Source organism: Pogoniulus pusillus, chromosome 4, assembly GCF_015220805.1.
Source record: "Pogoniulus pusillus isolate bPogPus1 chromosome 4, bPogPus1.pri, whole genome shotgun sequence".
Lineage (NCBI taxonomy): Eukaryota > Metazoa > Chordata > Aves > Piciformes > Lybiidae > Pogoniulus > Pogoniulus pusillus.
Window position 1 is genome coordinate 14,590,473 of NC_087267.1, and position 16,063 is coordinate 14,606,535.

At 37.2% G+C, this 16,063-nt stretch overlaps 1 protein-coding gene across 1 annotated transcript in view; it reads right to left on the bottom strand.

Moving 5' to 3' along the window:
* Window positions 1-16,063, bottom strand: part of LRIG3 (leucine rich repeats and immunoglobulin like domains 3) — a 43,541-nt gene that overhangs the window by 5,544 nt on the left and 21,934 nt on the right. Inside the window, exons 4-15 of the mRNA XM_064142237.1 lie at window positions 15,129-15,263; window positions 14,342-14,485; window positions 12,004-12,147; window positions 11,553-11,696; window positions 11,010-11,153; window positions 9,594-9,674; window positions 8,884-8,955; window positions 8,429-8,500; window positions 5,825-5,988; window positions 2,162-2,482; window positions 1,135-1,416; window positions 106-558 (exon numbers count right to left, since the gene is read on the bottom strand). Of these exons, the coding sequence (XP_063998307.1) occupies window positions 106-558; window positions 1,135-1,416; window positions 2,162-2,482; window positions 5,825-5,988; window positions 8,429-8,500; window positions 8,884-8,955; window positions 9,594-9,674; window positions 11,010-11,153; window positions 11,553-11,696; window positions 12,004-12,147; window positions 14,342-14,485; window positions 15,129-15,263 (2,156 nt within the window). The remainder of the gene's footprint in view (window positions 1-105; window positions 559-1,134; window positions 1,417-2,161; window positions 2,483-5,824; window positions 5,989-8,428; window positions 8,501-8,883; window positions 8,956-9,593; window positions 9,675-11,009; window positions 11,154-11,552; window positions 11,697-12,003; window positions 12,148-14,341; window positions 14,486-15,128; window positions 15,264-16,063) is intronic.

Here is a 16,063-nt window from a genome sequence, read left to right on the forward strand (position 1 = left end):
TCCTTCAGACTCTTAAGTGAAAGCACACAAATGTTCCCATGATAAAATAGGCATCCTAAACCTTTTCTTTTTTTACTTTCCAAGGTAAACCTAACATTTACACACCTGTATTTGTGATGCTGCAATCTTCATTTCTCCTTCTGGTGTGGTAGATGATGACCACCCACACCAAGGAAGTGCCCACCACACAGCAAACTACAGCTATGATCACAATGCCAACTGTGGCCCATCCATCATCATCAAGTGATGGGGCAATGTTTTGAGGAGAATCACAAGTGGTAGCAGGAATTACATTAAGGCGGATGTTGCCTCGCTCCGTTCCAAGGGTATTAGACATTTCACAAGTGTATTTTCCAGCATCTTCTATGTCTGTATCCACAATAATGAGTAACTGATTGCCTGCAGCAAAGAAATGCCTTTCTGTTACCACAAGAGAGCTGTCATCCTTAGTCCAGTTCAGTCGGGGTGGTGGACTACCACCAGCAATACACTGCAAGACTGCAGTTTCACCCTTTGTTACAGTTCGATCCAGTAATGGCCGCAAAAACGACGGTGTTTCTGAAAGAAAACATAAACTTTATATTTTAAATAACCCTGCAGGAATGGGAACACATCCTTTTCCTTCACAGCTCAAGAAGAAAATTAAATGCATCAGTAAAGCCTAACGAAGCTTACTCGCATTCTCAGAAAAACACATTCAAGGAATTTGAACTTAGAGCCTACTGTTTACTTGTCAATTGATCAGACATAGATTCTTCATTACCTTAGAAGGTAAAAAGGCCAAATCACAGCTCAAGATTGCAGAGAATTAAATAAAAAGGGTTAACAAAATGCCAGGAAATTAGTAGTTAAAAATCTCCTGTCTCTAAGCAAAACTAGCAGCCCCTTTTCCCACTCTCACACATCAGATACTGTGTATGCACTGTGAAACACAATTAACTTTTATTGGTTTGCATCACAATAATGATATTTTCAACCTGTAACTATGTGCCAGTACAAATTATTTCAGAATATTTTCATTTCTGCACTACACTCTCATAACATTGTTATTTTTAGCAGCTCATCATTTTACAAGTTCTCAACAAATAGTTCTGCTCAAGGAGATTATGCCATTAAGAGTGGCCAGCATCTTACCTAGTACTGTTAACGTTGCGTTAGCTGAAATGCTCCCAGCAGTGTTTTGAGCTGTGCAGCTATAAACACCTGTGTCCTCAATCTTTACATCAACAATAAAGAATACATCATCTTCAGGCATGACGTGCATGCGCCTCTTGCGTGCTGCAGGAAAATCTGTTCCACCATCTTTCTGCCAAGCAATCTGTGGGACAGGATGCCCAACTGCAGCACATTCCAAACGTGCCATTGCTCCAGCACGGATGGTTAAGTCCATGGGAATCTTTGTAAATGAAGGTAGCACTAAAAAAAAAAAATGGTGATACCAAAATGAGTAAGTGAAACACACGTCTTTCTTTTTTTTTCCCCAACATTTTCTGGACATTAGGAAAAAAAAATTCACAGAAAGACTGGTCAGGCTTTGGAATGGGCTGCCCGGGGAGGTGGTTGAGTCGCCAACTCTGGAGGTGTTTAAAGGTCATTTGGTGCCTGGGGATATGGTTTAGGGGTGAACCTTGTAGATTTAGGGCTACTGGTTAGACTTGGTGATCCCAAGGGTCTTTTCCAACCTCAATGTTTTTATGATTGTGTGATTAACATTCTTTTTGGGCCTAAAACTCCTGGTGAAGCATACAACCTAAATTTATCAGTAACCAACAAAGAGGCAGCTGTGAAGTAAGAGAGACTGCGTGGGTCAAAACCTCATTTCTGCTAACCACCTCCTGCATGACCCTTCATAATACCTTGAAGCACAATATTCCTCTTAATTCCTATGAAGAGAACATTGTTTTTCCATCATTACATAGACTGTCAGATTTGTTACAAATTTGGTCTGTTTGGTTTTTTCTTATACTGTGTTTCAGCACAATGAGGCCAGATGTAAAACTGACTGGTAATCTTGGAAACAGATATATTTTAAGAAGTAATCTCAGTTTATTAAGGGATCTTCTGAAAGACACAAATGATAAGAATAGAAAAAAACTATGTTTATACATCTTGATTAAAATCATTCTACTTTGAGTTCACAAGCAAAAATTAGAATACTTACTGTTTACTGTAAGTTTGGCTTTGACAGAGTAGGATGAACCAAAATGATTTGAAATAACACATTGGTATTTCCCTTCATTACTGAACTCAACATTGCGCAGCCAAAGGATGGTAGTGTATTCCATCACTTCACCCCCCTGTGCCCGGAGGTGGGCATAATTCTCCATTTCAGCATCTTGCAGCAATTCATTGTCCTTCTTCCATGCAAAAGTCATTGGGGAATCACTGCTGCTGGCTGCCGAACACACAAAGCTCAAATTTGAGCCTTTGATTGCTGCCTGGGTTTCTGGCTGGACAGTGATCTGTGGTTTAGGAAAATCATCTGCACAGATGGGAGAAAAAGTAACACAGACAAAAAGAAAAAAATATGTGAGGCTCAAGGAGTCTTTTTAGAAAGAGTTTGTAAGCCTTGCTTTATCTGACTTCTTGCAGATACATAAGTATTTACATAATGGATATGCAATGCTTTTGTTTAAATTTCTTTAGTCTTGAGGCTATCAGTTTATTGTATCACGTCATCTCTTACTGAAAAGCAAGCACAGGTAAAAGCAGACTGTGTGTACATTTTCTTCAACAGCAGCACTAGGGAGGAGAGATCCAACCCCTGACATCCACAAGAACTGGTGTGAATGTCAGTCATGAAACCTACCGTTCACCCTTACAACACCTCAGGCTGCTCTGAGTTCTTTATAGAGAGAACAGTTCTTCTGCCATCAGAAAGTACAAGGTAAAGTCGAGGGGTTTCCCCAAACCCACACGAAACAGTGATATACAAAAGTTACTGCTTCAGTAATCTGAGGCTCTTTGGTCCACCTTACAAAACCAGCAGTGCTAAAAATCCCTTATGCAGGGGAGTACACAAGAATTTCAAAAGATGCATGCCTTTACTATGGGAAAGTTATCTCCAAAGTGCCATATTGTGAATTAGCTGCCTTCTGAACTATTAATTCTGTCAATTGCATGTACATTGCATGCACAAAGAAGTGGCTAAGTGCTTAGTTTCCAAGAAGGAAAAGTTTTAGTGTATTCCCAGGTTTAAAGATGTCCTGTAACTCCTGACAAAGACATGTGCCCAAACTTCATAGAGACTAAGGGAAAAGCCCTGGGCCCCAAATACTTCTTACTTCAGATCCTACCTGCACTACGAAGAGTCAGGTTTTACGTAGCCACTTAGCCTCCCTACATTTCAATTGTGTAGGAGCAACATCCCAAGGTCAAAGTGTTATTTCTTTGAAGAACCTCCAGAAGAAAAAATACCAAAACAGGCAGATAGCCTAAACTACTTAGAAGAAAGAAACTGAGGTGCTGGAGTGTGTCCAGTAAAGAGCAACAAAGCTGCTACAGGGCCTAGAGCTCAAGTCTTTTGAAGAGCGGCTAAGAGAACTGGGCCTGGAGAAAAGGAAGCTGAGAGAAGACCATCTTGCTCTCTACAACTACCTGAAAGGAGATTATGGGGAGGTAAGGATCAGTCTTTTCTCCCTAGTAACAAGTTATAGGAGAAGAGGAAATGTCCTCAATGTGCACCAAGGGAGGTTTACTTTGGATATTAGGAAACATTTCTCCACTGACAGGGTTGACAAGCATTGGAACAGGCTGTTCAGGGAACTGTGTGAGCCACCATCCTTGAAAGGATTTAAGAGACGTGTAGGTATGGTGTTGAAGGACATGGTTTAGTGGTGGACTTTTCTGTGTTAGGTTAACAGTTGGGCTAAATGATCTTAAAGGTCTTTTCCAACATAAACAACTCTATGCTTCTTCTATGTAACAGAAAATAAGCTATTAATCACTTAGATGGTACTCTTCAATGTGTCAACTTGAAGTAATTAATACATGTCAAAAAAGCATCTGTTCTCTTTTCTTCCACTGTTATCTTCAGTCTAGAAATGTCTCATTTGTTTCAACTTGAAAGACATGATGTTAGAAAGCACAATTTACAAAGCTTTTGTGTATTTCTAGTTGCACACACAAGGAATTCCTGCCTAACACATGCTTTGCTTTAACACATTTAGGATAAATCCCTCCCATCTCCAAGGTGCTTTCGAATATGCATTTTGGCACAATATAAACCTCATAGTTTAATTAATATCAGACAAGACTTCAGCTCATCTTAAAAAATGCTGTAAAGCTGGCTATTGTAAACTTGTAAGGCAAGGCTGTGTACACTCCAATGTCTAGTGATGGCATACTTTAACAATTCATTAAACAGTGAAACACTCATTGATTGTATTAACAGACTACAGCTACTTCTGCGTGACAATTACTTTACATATTAAATGTAACAACTTAGTACATCCCTTTGTGCTAATATAACCTAAAGTCTTTGAAATTATTAATTAAAAATGGCATTCAGCAACTAAAAGATTACAATCCCCTGTGGTTTAACAAATAAGAGATATACCTTTAAATACCTCAATTTAATTTCTTGCCAGAATGAGCTTCTTGTAAATAAGGCTGTATATTTCATACATACTCCATTGGCTACCAAGTAATTTGTGCTTCCTGCACTGTCAGCTTCTCTTTTTCAGCAGTAGCTAGATTATGTACTATCTACTCATTAGGTAATATTAACATATTAAACATTAGATTGCTGATAGGAAGGGAGAAACCAACATTTTTGTAACTATTTTATATTCCGTGCCTGCTTTCCCACTGAAAAAAGTGTATGAATGGCAACAGTAAAAATTAAGTAGTCATATCTGGTATGTGAGGGAAGTTACTGAGAAAACAAGTATGACTACTGTTTTGTCTCCCAAAAATATAAAGTTTGAAGTTTCTTTAGTAGGAAAAAATATGTATAAAACAAAAATAGATAAAATCCAGTTAGCTTTTAATTTCTTGGTATTTTCAAAGTTCTCACAACTCATCAGAGCACTCAAACATACATCTTTGCTCTGAATGCTTATCTTCACTTTTTTTATAAATGGAAGACAACACATATAGGTGATAAGGAATGCCACTAAATAAATGTACAGACATTTCATTTTTAAGGGGGATGCTATCACCTCAAATTCTTGAGTCTCAGAGTACAAATATTTTACTAGCATTTAATTTCTGGCGCATTCAAATACAAAGTATCAGTAGCATTAAGTATAGTAAACAGGTATTTTAAAAGACAGCTTGCAGAGAGGTAAAAACCTCCATGGTCCAAATAGTTTTTAAAGTGTACAAGGACACATATAAAAAGGTCAGAGCTCAGGCCAGTATGGCTATTTCACCTTCAAAATTTCTCAGCTCTGCAATAACCTCAAGAGTGATGAAGTATGAAAATTATTTACAAAATAATCAAGAACAAAAACTGTATCCTACATTTGCCAAAGTAAGTCTCACTTAAAAATTATAGTTATCTAAACAATGTCCATCTTTTACATCTAGAGGCATACATTTTTACCACCACAAACTATGGAGCTCTCTCCTGCATGCTGTGCTAGGCACTATAAAAGCAAGATCTATGTGAAATAGAAGTCAGAAAAACATCACTCTCCATGCCGAATACAGCCACACGCTTTAAGCATGTATACCACAGTTTGGGAAGAGAAAAGGTCAATGTTAACAAATATTAAATCCTTAGCTTTTTGTAATCAGAACATTTCAAAGAAATAATAACAAAAAACAAAGCATTCAGTAAGATTTGTTCAATGGAATGCAGAAGAAAGGCTATACTTACCACAAACAAACCCATCTAGGCTGACAGCAAAAATACTTTTCCCTTTTAACAGCTGAGGATGGGCACAACTGGCATTGACGAGGTTCTGAAAGTTGTTCTCTGACATCCACTGTGGAAGCCATTTCAACTGGCAGTCACATAAGAGACTGGATGTGTTTAAGTGCCTAAGAAAAAGCAATTATGTTCAAAGCCTGCTTGCAATATAGATCTATATGAATATCTCAGTAACAAATCTGAATTTGTAGGTTAATATACATATCATGAGAGAAAGAACCTAGTATTACTTAGCTCAGATGTGGTGATGTATTGTTGATTCTGACACTACAAAGCAGACACTTTATCCTGGCCACTCAGCTTCTTCTATGAGTCCAAGCTTTTAGGCATATTCATAGCATTTTGGGTAAAACATTATGATCAGAAAGAAGGTACTCTAAAAGCTAATATCAAAAAAAGTTCAGAGACAGTTTCATTCCTTCATTTCCATGCCAGTTGGAATTTATCTTGAGGAAGATATTTAAAAAGGGATTTGGGGAGATGAAAAACAGTCAAGTGCTGAAATAACCAACATGATTATCAGCTTACCTAACTTACATGAATAGCTACATTCATGAAGGGAAAAAAAAGCAAACAAAAGCCCAAAGCCAACAACAAAGCAAAGGGATATTCTGTGAAGCATCTACAATGAGAAGCTGAAGTAGAAAGAGTTCTCAGTTTGGCTGAAAACTCAGAATAAACTTTTTTTTATTAATTGCATTAATGAAACAGAGTCACTAATGAATTTCCTCCTCAAATCTTACCTGTTCCTGGAAGTAAAACACACTTTATGGATCCAGGGAGAGAAAAAGTTTTCAAGATAAGTGAAGACATACCAACTCCTGATTTTTTTTCTCAAAGGAAATAAAGAGTGTCTCTGTGCTCTTTTTTTCTACACTAAAACTGCATGGATGAAAGCTAAGGATGCCAGCTCACCAGTTCACATTGAGATGAAATAGGTCATCTTTCACTGAACTTGTAAGGGCATTCTTGTTATTCTTAGGAGGCAGAGAAACCACAGCAATTTTTTTGCTATCCTGACACAACAAGTATCTATTCTATTATTTTCAAGAGGCCTCAAAATAAAATTACTAGATGAGAATTTATACTAAATAAGCTAACTTTTAGAAAGGTACTTTTTACCATCTCCCTACTTCTTCCTCAAACATAATGAGTGTCTACTTGGTAAAAAAAAAAATCTTGAACTGTTATTTCAGAGTGTTCAGAGTTTGCTATCTTGTAGCTCCTGGAGCAGTTAAACCTGTCATTCTATCACAATTGAGCACTCTAAAATCATCTTTATCAATCCCTAATATAGTCAGCACTGTGCTACTATTGCTTCTCTCGTGCCAGATCTAGCAACTGCTCTGCAGTTGGCTGAATGAGTTCAGCAAACTAATTAAGTAATACAACCAGATCAAGAAAGAAGAAAGGCAGAAAATCCTTAAGGCTAGAAGCACAGCTGCTGCTACACCAGCATATGGGTAACATCAAACTGAGCTTTGAGTGAACAAAATGTGGTCTAGATATAAGAAATATTTCACAGTGCAAATAATATGGTGGAGCAACCTCCCTAGAGACATGTTGGTGTACCCAGCACTGAAAACTGTCAAGACACAATTGGACAGGGTGCTAGAAAACCTCATCTAGACTCTCTCTTCCATGACAGTTTGTACCAGATGACCGTTAGAGGTCTCTTCCAACCTGGTCCGTTCTATGATTCCATGAAATACACAAGGATACTCATTACTTTATGGCACCCAACATGGAGTAATGCCATGAGATGAAGTAGACAGCCAGCTGCTAGGGTGGTATTTAAAAGGAGTCTGGAGAACAACAAATGAAAAGCCATTGAGCAATACTCTGGCAGTTTCTATTCATAATGAGAGCAGCTTCTTTTATCTATTCTTTAGTTTGTTGACAGGTTATCCACAGAGCAGCTCAGGACAACAGATGTGACTAGAAAAGGTTCATAGGAATAGAGCAGACATTGCAAGAGGAAAAATGTGTTCAAAACACAGGGAACAGTGGTGGTGTCTTTCTGCATTGATCAACTGAGTATGACGGAAAAAAAACACTAGAAAAACACGTTCATCTCAGTGACTGCTTCACGACTTCTCTGAAGATCTGCCCCTTTGCTACTACAGGACAAATAGAAGGACTCAATTACAAGCACTGACAACTAGGTCTTTACAGAAGAATTACAGCAGTGCATTTCAATGGTCCAATGGGCTTTACCTCAGTGATAGCACTGCTGATCTTACAGGACATTACATCAAAGTCTCTCTTATCTAATACCTATTAGAGATCAGCCATTTTAAAATAAAGACTCTGGACACCAAATGCAGCAGAAAATGAACACCTCCTATCCTACATTATCTCACTTAAACACAGCCATCACATACAAATTAAAAAACCTTGAAACACTGACATACCCTTTTCACATGACTTCAGAGAGAGGGATTATAATGAGTTTATCGCTGCCATCAGGCAGCATCTCACAAGGCTCTTATTTATGTTCATATAGAGATATGTATTTAATAGAGATGATGTCTTTAGGTTGAAACTTACAATTCTTTGAGTTTCTTCATTTGTGAAAATGCATTTCCTTGAACCGACATAATTGCATTGTTACTTAGATCTCTAAGGAAAAAAATGAAAAGTAACATTAGAGGAAGAATGAGTAACTCATGAAATTTAATGGACTGCTGATGTATTAACTAAATTTAAAGATTCAAGGAACAGTTTGCTCCTTTAGTGGTATACAAAGAATCCCCTGGCTCAAAAACTAAAGGATTAAGTAATTTTATAGAATGCTTAACATGTAAGAATTTCTGCATTAATTCCAAGACTCATATTCAGCATACCTCTAAAATAAAACAATGTTCTCAGTATCACAGTGGTGACCACTTTAAATGCATTTTATTCAAAGTCATAAGAAGTCTTACTTCAATTAGTATTAGTATCAAAAGTATTGTTTTCCAATGTTTGGTTAAACATGAATGCTAAATATTTCTGCTACTTACAGGTGTTCAAGTGCATCTAAGCCAGAAAATGCTTTCTTTGTAATGGATCTAATCCTGTTTCCTTGGAGTATCCTGGAAAATATAAGTACATGATGCAAAACAATTAATAAAATCAAAGCCATTTTTTAGCTGAACAATTGCATTTTTGGTAATTTCTAAACTGTTAGTAATATTTCAGTTTTCCCCAATGTATCAAAATGTCTCACCTCTAAAAGATACTCATTTATTCCCTTTGACTAAACACCTAGATTTTACACTTACTTTAGATGATGTTTAATGTGTACAGTTTAATGTGTACGGTTCTGATATGGATTATCCTACATGTATACACATACAGTTCTTTTTATTTCATAACTGTGCAATTGCAAATGCTACTGTAGTGAAGCCACTTCCATTGGAAGTTGCACTATATTATCACAGACTACTCCTGTCACTACACCTTTGTCAAAGACTGTAGTTATTACTCCCTATTATGGGAAACTCTCATTTTTTTGATAAATGCTTGCATAACTACTATTTATAATATTTCAGATTAGTTAAGACTTGAATAATCTGGAATTTCTTTTACAGAGAACAAAACAGTAAGGGAGGAAAAAAACCATCTCAGCTACGGAAAACATATCATCAATAAATGTTAGGCTTGTCTCTTGAAATACACATAATCTAATTTTTTGAAGGTATGAAATATTTGTGTTGTTGGCAATACTCACAGCTTCCTAAGTTTATCTAGGCCAGAGAAGGCACCACTCATATCTTCAATAGTCCAAGATATTTCATTATTTTTCAGATCCCTATTTAAAGGGTGGTGAGAGAGGGAAAGGAAAATCAAATGACAAGAAGTATTAAAAAAAACAAGGTAGACATTTCTTCAAAAGCATGTATTATTTAAAACAATTTCTAAGATATCTTTCTGGTAGGTTTTGCTTGTTTGGCTTTCATTTTGGTTGATTTTAAAAATAAGACTATTAGTACTTTTTCCCACTGATAATTAGAAGGATCACAAATCCTAGAATTTTAAGAATCTTTAGGAAAACAAACCCCTATTTCCCTACAGGGGCATTGAGATGTAAGACTATCGTAAGAGAAGCAGTGTCACAGGAAGGGATCAGCTGATGCCACTTCAAAACAAAGCACATGTCCTTCTAAGTTCATAACTAACACACAGAGAACACGAGAGGTTTATTAAGTAATATTTACCTACAACAACACCCCACAACACTAGCTTAATTATCTGTGAAGCATATTGGAGACTTGTGAGAGAAACAGTACGTCAGCAAAGAATCAACAGGGCAGAGCTGCTGGAGGAAAACTATCTAGGGGATTAAACCTAACAGTTCATAGACACTCTGTCTTATCATAAAATCACAGAATCAACCAGGTTGGAAGAGACCTCCATGATCATCCAGTCCAACGAAGCACCCAGCACTATCCAGTCAACTAGACCATGGCACTAAGTGCCCCATATCCCTCTGAACTGGGTCTTTGCAAGATGGCCAAAGCATGAGTACGTGAGAGTAAACTGAAAGTAAAGTGTTTGCAACCTTTTCAAAGTCTAGATGGGAAGGCAACCATTTCATTCATCTGGTTAACAGATGGGTTAATGATATGCAACTGGAAGATTTCAAATAAGAGCACAGTGAAATTATTTTAGCATCTTTCTTCCCCTTCTTTTAAGAAATATTTTCAAAAATGCTCAAATGCTTAAAGCAATTGCCTAGTCATGACAAGCATCAGCATCCATAGTAATAAGTTTTGAGTTCTGTCTTCTTATTTCTACCATGAGGGAAATGTTGATTAAGACACAAGTAGGATCCAGATCCCTAAAGCTGTTGGCAGCAGTGCTGTTTGCTGCCTTCAAATGGAGACATGTCTTTGCCATAATAACGCTGCTGGAAGTTCATATCATAATTACCACTATTCATTATGCATAACCTTAATCAAAGAGCAAATCCTCCCTCTCTGAACTACTCTGAAAAAAAAAACCAGCTGTACTGCACGAAAAACATGCTGACCTGGAAAAGTTAACAACACTTTCTTGCATATTTCATGGAAAAAAATGAATATATATAAACACATTGGGTTTTCCTTAAGATTTTTGACCTTAAAAATTCGATCTGTCAACTTACAAAGTCTGCAGACTGGAAAGCCCCCGGAAGGCACAATCAGCGATGTAATTTACTTTGTTGTTTCCGATGTACAGTCCAATCAGCACACTTAAGCCAACGAAGCTTGAATCATCTAACCTCGCTAAGTGATTAAACGTCAAATCTCTGCAAATTCAAAGCAAAAATATTTTAATGCTTATGTCGATGTGCTTATTACTCAGCTCAATCCAGGTGAATTTCAAGGGAGGGAGAAAGTTTTTTGCCTTACAACTATCACAAAACCTACTGCATTGCAGTTTATCATACAGTTTATGTATTGTTTCCAACAGTTCACAAATTACTGCAGAATTAATTTCCTTCATTTGAAAATGACTGTGTACAGCTTTAGTACAACTGCCACAGTGAAATGAAGCAGTCGGCATTGGCTTCAGCTTCTTTCATATACAAAAAAATTGCTGCCACATTAGAAAGTTTGTTATGAAAAATTCACAGATAAGTGGTAAGAAGTTCATGCTTTGGCATGTACCTGGTATTCAAAACTGGAATAGAATAGAAACTACTCACAGCTCAGTGAGTTTTTGGCAAAACTCCCAGGCATCAGGACTGATCCTGCTGATGGCATTTTGGCTGAGATGGAGCTGCTGTAGCATGAGCAAACCGTAAAGCCAGCCTTTGGTTACCTCTGTTAAGTTGTTATGGTCCAGCTGCCTATAAACACATATGAACAGATAAAAGACATAAGGATCAGAAACTTGGCAGCATGCATGCTTTGCCATAGGCCCACACTGGATACCAGCTGGATAGCTCTAGCCTCTATTTACATTTACAATTGTATACACACATTCAGAATGTGCTGTCCCACACACTGGACTGTGACTGCTTGCTGCTTTTCAAACTACACTGGACCAATTCAACTGAAAAACATCTTTATGTTTTACAAAGCAATTCTACTCATTTTGTGCAATTCTACTTCACTTCTGTTAGCATAATCTTTCAGAAAAAAGTCAGTACTTACAAGACTTCCATGTTGGTCAATCCCCAGAAAGCACCATCCATGAGCCTAGTAACCCCATTTCTCTGCAGTTTTAATGATTTCAAAGCTGGAAGCCCTTGGAAAGTAAGTCCATCTATTTTTTTAATTTTATTGCGACTCAGCTCCCTGCATCAATAAAATTTACAGTTACAGTATAGTAAGTTCACCTACATGACAAACAAAGTGTTATTTCAATGCATTTCTTGCACATAAAACAACAGGGACAAGATGCAATGAAAAAAATCAAACACTGTACAGTAACGCATTATGTTTAACTATACTAATACTGGTTTTTGATACTGAGGACAGTACTTGGTAGTTTCTTGATTTTCAGAGATTGCACCCAAGAATATTATGGTTAATGCTGTTTGCAAATTCTAAATTGAAAGCAAGGTCTTTGTGTTTATCCAGCAGCAGAGTTGTCCATGTTAGCTTGTAATATCAAGCACTATTCAGTCAGAAAGAAAAAAAAAATAGTTGTGCTAACAAGGCAAAATTAAACATTCTAGATAGAATCACAGAATCACAGAATCAACCAGGTTGGAAGAGACCTCCAAGATCATCCAGTCCAACCTATCCCCCAGCCCTATCCAGTCAACTAGACCATGGCACCAAGTGCCTCATCCAGTCTCTTCTTGAAGATCTCCAGGGATGGGATGATCTCCTTCCTTCTTAATGTGGGACCAAGCATTCGCTATGCACTGCTCATTCATTCTCTACAACTCGTTATAAAGAGTTCCTTCCCTCTTGCTCAAGTAGTCCTTGCACTCACTTTTCTACCACTACACCCATTACTGGGTCAGAAACTGGGACCTATATGTATCCTAGAAAGGAGTTACAAGGCGTAACTCGTTGGCGGGCAAGCTGCAGGGATGCTAGTACTCAGTATTTTCTATTTTCCTGCTCTCTACCTAACCTTTTTTGGCTTGAGCAACTTTTAACTCCAAACTCTGCACCAACTCCAAGTAGCTTTCCAAATTTCTGAGCTAGGTGAAAAGGGAGGTGTACCAGGCCAAACAATGTTAACTGGTTTTAACTCTGAATTTTCAACTAGCCACCATTTGCTAAATTAACAATTTATGTACCAACTGTTTCTAATAAAAAGAGACAGACAATTCTAGGAAAAGGCCTACATAAAAGTGATCATCTGTCCCTTCAATAAAGTCTTAGACGTATCAACCCACCAAACCAGGATGAATCCCTCCCTTCAAAAATTTACTTCCTCATGGGAAGTAAAAGCTTTCTCATAGCTATACCACAATTATTTTTAAGAGTCTCAGCCTTGTAAGAATTCAGTTTTCCTCTCCTGCAGCCTGATACAAACCCTAGCTGACAAGGGATAACTGACAGAGAACCCTACTGTTCCTCCTATGTCTAAATATGCACAACCAGTGAAGAACATTCATTAAGAACAGCCTTCAGGTTCTTTCACACTTCTCATCCAAATACTTATTTGAGGTGGTAACACAAATATTACATCTTCATTACAGATTAACTGGGCCTACAGATTAAATTTGGAACAGAATTGTTCTAGTCAAGAATTTCACCAATTTCTAAAATACACCTGAATCACAGGATCAGAAAGTCTGTTAAGCTCATGAACAAACAATGTCTTGTTAGCTTTAGCAGGAATGTTCTCACACTCTTCCACTGAGGCTACTTCCTGCATCTGCATACAGAAAAGACAGTCACCGTTTTCACATGTCAAGCATCCCAACAATTCATTGTTCCTATGACCTTTCTCTCTCAAGGTTAACCTAAATGAGTCCATTATTTTTCACTCTTGGCAATCTAATATGGAAATAATTATTCTGGATTTGACAAAAGTGCAACCCTAGCCCATCCTCTTGTCAATTTCTCGCGTTCTAAGGAAGGAGAGGAAGGCTGAAATCAATGGAGGTCTATTTACTCAAGCATACTACTTGTTGTAATACTTGAAAGCGAATTAATTCCCTCAATTTTGCCATGAAAGAACAAAATAAATAAGAGACTGCTGTAGTGAGCTATGTGTGTGTTTACTTCATTTAGTATTTTTTCAATGGTTTCTTACAGGAATACTGCTATTATACCTTCCCCAGCCTTACCTTTTTTTTTTCCCCTTTAATAAGCAAACATGATTTTAAACACAAAGACTATTCACATCTCACCCATATATAAGACTAGTTTTGTTCACTACAAAGCTGCAGTTAGCAAGGGCTGCAGTAATACGGGTTTTTTATCTGTCTCACTCTGCCTCTGGTTAAATTAAAGGCTAAAGTTCAAGCACTGCCAGTGCTTTGGAAAACCTGAAAACAATTAGTCAATTGTAGGTTGCACTTACAGGTGCTGCAGATGGGAGAGTTTAAACATCTTTTGAGGGATTGCTGAAATTTTGTTCCTGTTCAGCTTCAATATTTGAAGTGTGGTAGACAAATTGTCAAAGGTACCAGGCTCCATGGAGGTTATTCGGTTACTGTTAATGTACCTGTTAAAGCAATGTCCAGAAGGTTAAATTTACAGTTATTTAATAAATTCTTAATACCAAGTAGTGAAACACAAAGCTCTTGCTGCCTACTCCTTCATAAACTGAATTCCATTTATCATATTAATAAGAGCTTCTGACAGCTCAGTCCATAGTCAAATATTATTTCACCACCAGCGTTTTGCTCTGCTTTGCCTAAGTGTATCATTGGCAGAAGACAGCACATTGCAAGCCCATTACTTTATCTTTAGTCAGGTTGCAGCTCTGGTATTGCAGTACTAGTGAGTAAGGATTAAGGCAGATTCAAAGAAGTCCACCAAACATCACGTAACTCAAGATCAGCCTCTCCATGAGAAACTTGTTACTTTCGCTATATAACTGTAACACAACAAGCACATCCATTTGCTTCTTCTCAAGATACCAACCTTCACTTTTTATGAACCAAAACATCTCATTGCAACAACTCGTATTTGAGTTATCAAGAGTCTATGTTAAGCACAACAGATGAAAACTAGGAATTAATATTTAATGTCTGCCTAATCAAAAGATTATTTAGCACGCTAACAAACAGCTGCCAGTCTGAGATCTACAGTGCATTTTTTGAAAGCAACCTGGAAAAAAGGAGGTAATATTAAGTTTTACTTACAAATACTTGAGCTGTAATGATGGAAACGATGATACTCTTAGCTCTGATATGTTGTTGTTGCTCAAGTCCAAAGTCTCCAGACTCTGAAACGGCTTTAGGTGTTCAGAAAAAATGCTGGCAATCTTGTTATTGGTCCTGAAATTTAAGGACAGTAGTCAAGATTGTCACTTCCAGAGTAAGCACTTGTCCACAACATATGATTCTGATGGAAGTTATTTCATAATTTCCACACCTGAAAATAATTTCCTTTTAAAGAAAACCATAAAGTACACTCTCTGGACATAACATTCATTTCTAGCCACTCCAAATCACAAATTGGAATACTATAAAACGCATTGATCAACAATTCTTAAAAAACATTCCCAAATAAGATGGAAAAAAAAATGCATTAAAACAAGTCATAAAACTCAGTGCTTATGTAATAGTGAACAGTAGAAATACTTGGTATTTTCATACAACAGTGTGTCACAATAATGTAGTAGAATGAGATTGGAGTTGTTCTCCTAGCAGTTAGACATTTCCATTTTTTGAAAATCTCTATAGCATGAAAATTAGACAATTTCCAGAAAAACAGAGCTATATTACAAAAAGTCAGTGACAACATGCCCCATCAGAAAGATATTCTATAATTCTGCAATTAGATCTAGTATGTCACCCCACAGATTTTTCTCATGACTTAGCAAAGAATAAAATTTCTGCTTATTACAGAGGTTTGGGACTTCATGTTTGGTAAAATTTCAGCTAAGCTTCACACCAGTTCCTTTGCAACTGTTTAAAGACATGAGTATCCTAGTCTATTATAAGAAACACTCCTTTCTCTTCCAGTGAAATGTATTTTTTTCTGAAATCTTATTTCATGCTAATATCCACCAACCCAGCAGGCTTTTTCCATCCCGTTTGCATCATGTACAGAATCACACACACAAATCAGCAAT